The sequence below is a fragment of the Notothenia coriiceps genome, unplaced genomic scaffold (genome assembly GCF_000735185.1).
Source record: "Notothenia coriiceps isolate Sejong01 unplaced genomic scaffold, NC01 NC01_scaffold00032050, whole genome shotgun sequence".
NCBI lineage: Eukaryota > Metazoa > Chordata > Actinopteri > Perciformes > Nototheniidae > Notothenia > Notothenia coriiceps.
Window position 1 is genome coordinate 24,463 of NW_011364751.1, and position 8,872 is coordinate 33,334.

Genomic DNA, 8,872 nt, shown 5'->3' on the forward strand with positions numbered 1-8,872 from the left:
CCAGTAACCTCATCCACAACTGGTTTCAGACATTTTCTGGACTTTGCTTCAGATTGCTGAAGAGATGTAGGCCTACTTAAATATTAGTGATACTCCTAACAGTTAAAATTATATTGTCTACTAAAATTCAGAGCGACCTGTCCTGGGTTTGCTGTGGGCGGAATTACAAAACGACTACAAAACAGACGTACGTCATCTTTCAAACTCCAGTGCAAGACGAGCGCTTCAAGTATGCCCTCTGCAGACGTACACAAGGTATTTTAATGACTTTATTATTCGTTGCAGATCATTTTAGCTTATGTTTTACTAATCGCTGCATTTGACGCCGTTGCAGATTGAGCAGTTTGAAGGAAACTATGAAATCAACATTAATGCTAGCTGTTGTTAGCTGTGTAGCTACCGTTAGCTGTCCTAGCTGGTAAGCTAAATATGCAACGGTAACGTGAGCTGGTTGCGATTTATATGTAAGCTAACGTTAAATAAGGTGACTAACACTCATTTGTTGATGGTGGGTTAGCGACATGCGTGATGAAGTGATACGCCGTCAATTAAAGAAATAAGAAGAAGTAAGGTAACTGGGAAATCAGAATGCATACGCTAGTGAGCTAGCTTGAGCTAACACCATGCAAAACAAGCTTCCGAAGTCCGCCTGTGTTAAGTTAGTTAGCTAACCTTAGTGTTTGCAATGTAACTTTAGTCACCTCAATCAACCCTGCGGTGATGTTATACAAGTAAGATAGATGTTTGGTAACATGAGAATCATCATGCTATTAAGGTTAGGTTTTCCACGGGTTTCACATCCGTAGTTTAGTACTGTCATGTGTCACAGCTACAATAAAAGTTAGTTAACGGTTAACCTGAGTTTTCAGTGGGACAATCAAGTTACACGGGGCTAAAATGACACAATCTATCATCAGATATATCTGTTGGCTCCACTTAATAAGCTTGAAATTGTAGCTGTGTTTTATTTAGCTGCAAAGTTGTGCAACAGTCTGGTCTGAAATACACGATGTGATGTGAAAGCTTTGAGCAGTTTAAATACAAATACAACTAATACTGGCTTCTTCTCCAAAATAAAGTGCATGTCGGAATGTTTTAAAAAATGCGGGATTTTCTCATTAACTGAACATTTCTTCCAGCAGTTTTAGCAAAAGTGAACCATGGAAAATTCAGGCAGGCCTTACCGGGGTAGGCAAGGCGGATGGGAGAGAGGATCAGGACCAGGAGCAGAGAGAGCAGAACCCTGGAGGACCCCGGACCAGGGTCGAGGACAGAATTACAGATCAGAGGGAGGCAAGAACCAGGGCGGACCCTACCGGGCCAGTCCCAAGAAGGGAGGAATGGGGCCCATGGGCTATTCCCCTGGCGGATTCAGAGGTGGTCACAGCCCCTCACAAAAGGATGACCCTCGGTGGTCCTCGGGTCCTGAGAACAGTGGTGGGACACGAGAGGAAAACTGGAGAGAGCGCTCCCAGCAACAATGGAGGAGAAGTAACCAGGGAGAAGGGCCAAGGGACGACCGGGAGCAGGGAGGGAGAGATGAAAATGATGGTAATGCTCATAAAGCAGGTGTGGTTTAATAAGCCAGAGTGGGACAGTTTTAAGATTATACCCACTTAACCAAGTTATAATGCAGCCGTCTCTATTGACACCTTAACATAAGGTGCTTCCTGATCCAGTTAAGAATGATCAGTGCTAATAAAGCTTGAGTCTGACTGAAGGCTAGTACTCCATCATCCATGATGTACTATACACATTAATGATAAGTTCCACGAAACTTGTTTACCACGTGTATTTTTTCTTTCCAAAGGGAGGAGACGGAGAAACAGAAACAAGAATAGAGCTTATGCTGAAGAGAACATGGGCCCTCTGATTGACGAGTCAACACTCTCAGCCAAAGAGCTGCAAACCCTTCGACAGGCAGAGAAGCGGCTTAACAAAGATGAGATCTACAGCCTGAAGAAGGTACAGGATCTGTGTGCTAACCCACGAATACAGTCTTATGTTTATACGCTTTCGCTGAAATTATAAATAGATAAAAATGCATCCGCAAATATTTGATGATTGATTCTGTGCTCCAGTCATAATTCGAGCGGATGTGACAAAAAAAAATGGGGTTTCCCCAGTTCTTATGTGAGAATTTGCTGCTTTTCTTGATATTGCAGAGTTGCACATTTTGATATGTATGGTTATTAAACTGTTGGTCAGACAGGCCTTAACATAAGTTGTGTTTGGGCGTATTTCCCTGTTTTGTGATGATTTATACCAAACGAACAGGCAATGCAGAAGTTGCAGCAATAATGTGCTTTGATAGTTTTGTTTTTTGTACATGACTAGGACTAGTTTATTTGAATTGTTTCATAAAGAATGTGTGAAGTCTTTATGGGGCACAGATGAGCTAAGAATATCCATGAAAGTGTAACTATTGCAGCCTTTGTCTGATCTCTCTCCTTCTTTCTAATGGTTCAGAGGTCCCACAGCAACCCCAGTGCACTTTACACCTGCTCTCTGTGTGACGTTCTGCTGGAGTCTGTGTCTGACGCTTACAGACATATCAGAGACAAACGGCACAAGAAGAGGGCCAGGGTAAGAAAAAGTGTTATTATGCAAATCACAGTGATGATTATAACCGTAAACGTTTGTAGGCGGGTGATGCTGATGTACTCTCATGGGACAATATTCTTTTGCCCTTAAAATTGTGTTGATGCTCTTTTTTTCCTGTTTGTGTTTATAGGAGAGGCAAGAGCAGGTGATGCTCACTGAGATTCTGCCTCCTGGTCCAGAGCTGATCAGTGCAGTGAGTGCAGCATTAGAGGAGGTTGTCCGGGAACATGGGATGAATGACCAGGATGTTGAGATGAGACAATGTGTTGTCTCCATGATGCAAGACCTCCTTCTGTCCGTCCTGCCTGGTAGGTCACCTGGGGATGAAATATGTCTTAGGTAGCCATGAGACGTGACCTGATTCCTTCATGAGTGGGGATTTTGCTTTGTAGAAAGCAAGCTGTTGGCTCTTATGCTTTACTTAAGTTTATTATTTTGTGATGTACATTCTAATGTTAACAACTGTATTCCCTCTCTTTCTATCATCTGTAGAGATCAGGCTCAGGCTATATGGATCCTCCTGCACCAAGTTTGGATTTAAGGATGCTGACGTCAATATTGACATTCAGTATCCGCCTCATGTGAGTAGCCCAGTGTGATTTCAACAGTGTGAATTAGAAGTGCAACGGATCATGTTGCATTTTTTTTGTTTAGCTTTCAGTTTTTTGGCTCAGCTCATAGAAGGCTGCTAAACAAGTCTCTAGAATAACCCTTTAAACTATTTTCCTGAAAAATGAAACTATCCCAAATTGTGTACAAAAATTGAAATATTATCCAACATCCTTAATGTTGTTAATGTCCTCTATAGTGGTTATGTATATAAAGATACACAATTCAAATGATAAGAAGATGATCTAACTTTATTTTCACACTTTAAATTAGTGGAATGAATATTGTGTGTGCAGTTTGAAAAGACTGCAGCGGTTCAGAATTGTTCATATTGCTGTTGGATATTTATTTAACACCACTTCATGATAATGAATTGGAGAATTGTATGGTTATGAAAATATTTAAATCGCTATTATTTTGCACCTTTTCTATATTGTATATCTGTATTAAGACTTAAAGTGGAATGTATTTGCAGATGCATCAGCCAGACGTCTTGTTGCTGGTCAAAGAGAGCCTCTCTGTGAGCCGTGAGTCACCTCTTTTTTATTTAAGCGCAATATTTGTCTTTGTTAAAACCATATCAAATGTAATGCCAGACTGTCATGGAAGTTTTAAATGGAACATGTCTTGTTGTGTCCTCAGCTATTTTCATTGATATGGAAGCTGATTTCCATGCCAGGGTGCCTGTGGTCGTGTGCAAAGAGAAAAAGAGGTTGGTATAGATTTGCTTGTCCACTTCATGTGTTAAACTCTGAATGATCTTTTGTTATTCCGTTTTTTCAGGACGTTAAGAAACTACAGGAATGAGTTTTGTTACATGTAAAGAGAGAAAAAAAATGGATTGACAACTGTTCATATCAGGGTTACATCACAACACACACATGAGCAGTACATTGAAACTGTTAATCTTTTCTCAACAGTGGCCTGACCTGCAGAGTGAGTGCTGGGAATGAAAACGCGTTCCAGACCACCTCCTATCTTTCTGCTCTGTCCAGTCAGGAGCCCCTTCTCCTCCCACTGGTTCTGGGCCTAAGACGCTGGGCAAAGGTATGTCTCCAGTTGTGACACTGTTGGCTCATATTATACACACAACAGAAAATAATGGTGTTTTAAGCCTAAGATTCTTTGGTAAAACATCACATCTCTTCTGGCTTAGATCTGTGATATCGACCGTGCAGAGGAAGGTGGGCTGCCCCCGTACGTCTTCGCCCTCATGGTTATCTACTTCTTACAGCAGCGCAAAGAGTCCCTCTTGCCAACCTACCTGAAACAAGAGGTCTGCTTTTATGTTCATCTTGAGCTTGAAATGGAATACAGAGAAATAATATCAGTATTGTTCATTTTTGTAGTTTAATCTAATCACCTGACTTTCTTCATTTGTTAGATTAAGGTGTTTTCACTGAGCAGGCTGTCGGACTTCAACCTCACACACACAGAGGATGGTCACGTACACTGGGCTTACACCCCTGCCTCTAAAGAACAGCCAGCAGAGGGCTCCTGTATTAAAGGAAAGGTAATCATGACAACACTTCCTTATTTTTTGAAGTTTGTGATAACAATTGTATAGTTTTAATGATGAATATGCTGTTCCTATAAGTTTTTTTTATCATTGTTTCACTACTGTAAAGGCTAGAACTTTATATAACCATGGGTTTCATAGTATGATGTTTTTAATCCGCTCTCACTGACACCTGAAAGTGTGTAATATCTGTGATTTCTTGCAGGTTCCCCTGGTGTTCCAGAGCCCTCACCCGCCAGTGGAAGTTGGGCTTCTCTGGGTGGAAATGCTCCGCTTCTACTCACTGGAGTTCGACCTGGCTGATAAAGTAATCAGTGTGCGGACCAGCCCTGTCCTCTCTCGAGAGCTGAAAGACTGGCCAAAGAAACGTATCGCCGTGGAGGGTCAGAATCTTTGTTATTTTGTAGTCTGAATTTAGGTTTTTGCACTAAAATCACTATTAGAGCTACGCTAATTCCGTGGTTGAAATAAAGAAGCAGCGAGTAAAAGATATTCCACTGGATTATTAGTGTGGTTCTGGGATTTTGTTGACTTTAGAGTTGTTACTCTGATTCTATAACATTTAACAACTCTTGTGTTTACTATTTATAACTCTTACAAGGTTTAACTTTCAGTACTATCTCTGTTTCTGTGTTCAGACCCATTTTCTGTGAAGAGGAATGTGGCTCGTACCGTGAACAGTCAGCAAATGTACGAGTACATCGTCCACTGCCTCAAGAACACCTACAAGTACTTTGCCCTGCCACTCAACACGCCAGCTGCTAATGTCAAGACAAAGGCACAGCGTGGAGGGGCAAACGCAGAGGCTTCCAATGCATCGGATATCACATCAGATTTCAGTGAGCTCAGCGTCCAGTCACAACATGCAGATCAATCTAAAGCTGGAGAAAACGGCCCTGAAGACTCCGATTGCATTATTGAAGAAGAAGAGGAAGTTGAAGAATTCAGTGACTCGGATGAAGAACGAGAGAAGGAAAAAGTGGACCAGGGTAAGAGCAGTCTCTCTGAGGAGGATGAGGATAACAATGAGGGCGCACATAGCAGACATCACCTGGACAGCTTCACTACAGAGGATGAGGACATTTTTCCCGTGGACGAAATCTCAGGGGACGAGCTTTTGTCTGATGAGGAGGGTCCGGATCTGGACACACCGGGTTCAATGGATGACGAAGAGGTGGAGATGGAACCTGTGAGCCCCTCACCAGCAACTTTATCAGAGGATGCAGTTAAGGATCAGAGCGCAGAAAATAAAAACCAACAGAAGAAGAAGCAGACCTATGTGTTTACCAAGCAAGTGTTCACCAGGGGAAAGGTAGGCCTTACATTTGTATTAATACATTCCACTTTTGCAAGCAACATTCTTAATATGTATGAAAATGAATGGAACTTTTCAAACTTAAGAGCTTGTGTCCATCATCTAGACTTAACTTCTCCCAATCTCCCTTAGTCCCACATGGTCGTGTGCAACTTGTGCAAGCGCGACGGACATCTGAAGAAAGACTGTCCCGAAGATTTCAAGAAAGTGGAGCTGGATCCTTTGCCCTCAATGACACCAGAGTTTCTTGTTGTCCTCAACAAAGTCTGTGAACAGTGCCTCAGTGAGTATTATGTGATTTCAGAAATATGAAGAGATGATGAGATTATTATTATTGGATAGATTTGATTGTGGTACCAAATATTTGTCTTCTTTTGGGTGAGGTTTGAGTCGGATTCAGTAAATAGTTGCATTCATATAAAATAAGTCAAACGTATTATTGATGTTTGCACATGTTTCCTATGACTTCTTCTTCATTTCACTTTGGGGAAATCATTCAAATAAAGTGTAGGACTTGGGTCCGATCTGAGGATGACTCTTTTTTTTCTTCTTTTGTTTTTAGCTGACTTCGCCCCTGATGAGCTGGAAGTGGGTGTTAGAGAGCACATCCTTCAAGACCTGGAGACCTTTGTCAGGCGGCAGTATGCAGGTGAAGGAAACCACTGTCTTTACTGTTCAGCGTCTTTCATTTTGTACAATTTAACACTGCATTTTGTTTACTTTCATATTAACAACTCGTATTTTGGATCAGAATGCACTGACGATTAACTCAACATGTTTTCTGATGGACAGGAGCCCGGCTACAACTGTTCGGATCATCAAAAAATGGCTATGGCTTCAGGCAGAGTGACCTAGACATCTGCATGGTGCTGGAGGGGCAGGAGACAATGGATGTAAGCTATCTGTTTAATTATGGGATGTCATTTTTGAAAGTTATTTAAATGTGGTGACATGACGAATGTCCTACTTTCAGATGCTTGCATGAGTGTAGTTCATTAATGGATAGAAACAGAAAAAATAATGTTGGTTGGTATACAGTGTTTCTGCTTTAATCATTGAGGAATAAACACGATGAGGTTGGTGGATGTTGAAGTTATTGGTTATAGTGAATTGTCATGAGGTTTATGGTAATCTCTAAATCCATCAAAAAGTAATGATTTTCATCAATTGCTTCCACAGGACATTGACTGCATCAGCATAATCGAAAGCTTGGCGAGGATGCTGAGGAAACACCCAGGTTAGAAAGATGCTAGTTTAATTTGGTCAATAAAGTAACGTAATTTTCGGACTATAAGGCGCACCTGAATATAAGCCGCAGCAGCTAAATTGAATGATGTGTACATATATAAGCCGCACTTCAACCATCTCCCAAAAACAAATAACTAAAAAAAAAAACACAAACTCACTCCTCAAACAGCAAAAAAAAAATGAACTAGGTGAACACTCCAACCTCTATAAACCACCTAGGCATCCACTACTAAGCTGCAAGCGCTTTTTAATCGTCTTAATTACCCAATAGTAAAGTGGATTCCAGCTGCACAAGAACGGGCATTGATCCCAGACAAAGCAAGCAAAATGAGCCATGTTTATTGAAGGAAGCCCATAACACATATATATACACAACAAGTTGCATTAGTTGCCAAATAAACCGTATACACGGTTACTCATATTAGATAGCACTCAGTACTCCAAACAATGTGACTGGTTGCTGAAAACAAACCCCACCCCAAACTCCCCCTGCTACACCTACACTCGCACTCCACATAGCATATAACCCACACCATAGCGCTCTTTCAAGCTACACAACCCACCTTATTCACACAACCAACTTTCACACAAACTACCCAAGCGCAAAACGTAAAAACCAACTCACGTGCAGATGATTAAACAGCTCAACGCTGCTCCTCTCCAGATGGTTACGGGGCACAACGTGTCTCCAACATGCTCTCGTTAATGTCTCTCGTAACATCCACTCTCATAGGTCATCCCACTTATTAACACACACGCTACACTGTCATCCAACTCTCCAAGGCACCACATACATTTACCATGCTAAAAAACCATCAATCAGAGCCAGACAAACACACGACTTACAAAGATAGCGGTGCCCGCCGCGAACAACCCGGCACACATAGAAGAACCCCAATAGAGTATAAAAGATGAACTAGTGCGATCAGTCCAAACCAGAATCAAAAAATCACAATAGATTCAGGAACATACAACGGGTTCCGCGGTGAGTGGCCAGTTTGGGCATCGTTAAAAACTCAATAGAATTATCCGCAACCCGTACACCCAAAGAACCTAATAATAACCCGCAGCGTCCCGAAAAACATGGGAGCAAAAAAGCACCACACCAATCCCACACTCTCAACAACACCCCCACCAACCCAATGCACAAAAACAACCAAACATAAAAAAAATGGAATTATAAAGTCCGCGAAATAAAGAGGTACGCATTGTCCTGTATTCTATTGTGAGGTCATAATAAATAACGCTCAACACAAAGCCACATTTTCCACGACTTCAAATGCAGAAAAAAGAACGCACATCACTAGTGTCAAATAGCTTCCTTTTAAACACAATAACACATATCTGCACCCCAAATACACTCAGGCATCCTGAACAAACACACAGGCTCGCCCATCAACACAACTAGCAAAAGTGACACCAAATCGTGAAGCTTCATAACACTTCCGCACACCAGAACCTTGAACAAATCAACTGAGGGCGTACAACAGACCTATACCACACACCTACTAGTGGAGCCCTTTACATTACTAACTACCATCTGTCTCTACAACATGCAAATCATACATTTGCTATGA

At 41.6% G+C, this 8,872-nt stretch overlaps 1 protein-coding gene across 2 annotated transcripts in view; it reads left to right on the top strand.

Annotated features, from left to right (window-relative positions):
* The first annotated feature begins 159 nt into the window (after positions 1–159).
* The window catches only part of tut7 (terminal uridylyl transferase 7), a 14,431-nt gene continuing 5,718 nt past the window's right edge, over positions 160–8,872 (top strand). The window contains exons 1-17 of one of the 2 annotated variants that reach the window (XM_010788685.1): positions 160–255; positions 1,140–1,551; positions 1,811–1,965; positions 2,470–2,586; positions 2,735–2,912; positions 3,097–3,185; positions 3,689–3,740; positions 3,856–3,925; positions 4,134–4,260; positions 4,370–4,489; positions 4,598–4,726; positions 4,938–5,115; positions 5,371–6,044; positions 6,180–6,330; positions 6,610–6,696; positions 6,840–6,940; positions 7,227–7,284. In XM_010788685.1, coding sequence (XP_010786987.1) covers positions 1,161–1,551; positions 1,811–1,965; positions 2,470–2,586; positions 2,735–2,912; positions 3,097–3,185; positions 3,689–3,740; positions 3,856–3,925; positions 4,134–4,260; positions 4,370–4,489; positions 4,598–4,726; positions 4,938–5,115; positions 5,371–6,044; positions 6,180–6,330; positions 6,610–6,696; positions 6,840–6,940; positions 7,227–7,284 — 2,677 coding nt within the window. In that variant the 5' untranslated portion in view covers positions 160–255; positions 1,140–1,160. The remainder of the gene's footprint in view (positions 256–1,139; positions 1,552–1,810; positions 1,966–2,469; positions 2,587–2,734; positions 2,913–3,096; positions 3,186–3,688; positions 3,741–3,855; positions 3,926–4,133; positions 4,261–4,369; positions 4,490–4,597; positions 4,727–4,937; positions 5,116–5,370; positions 6,045–6,179; positions 6,331–6,609; positions 6,697–6,839; positions 6,941–7,226; positions 7,285–8,872) is intronic. The other variant, XM_010788686.1, reaches the window with a different exon arrangement.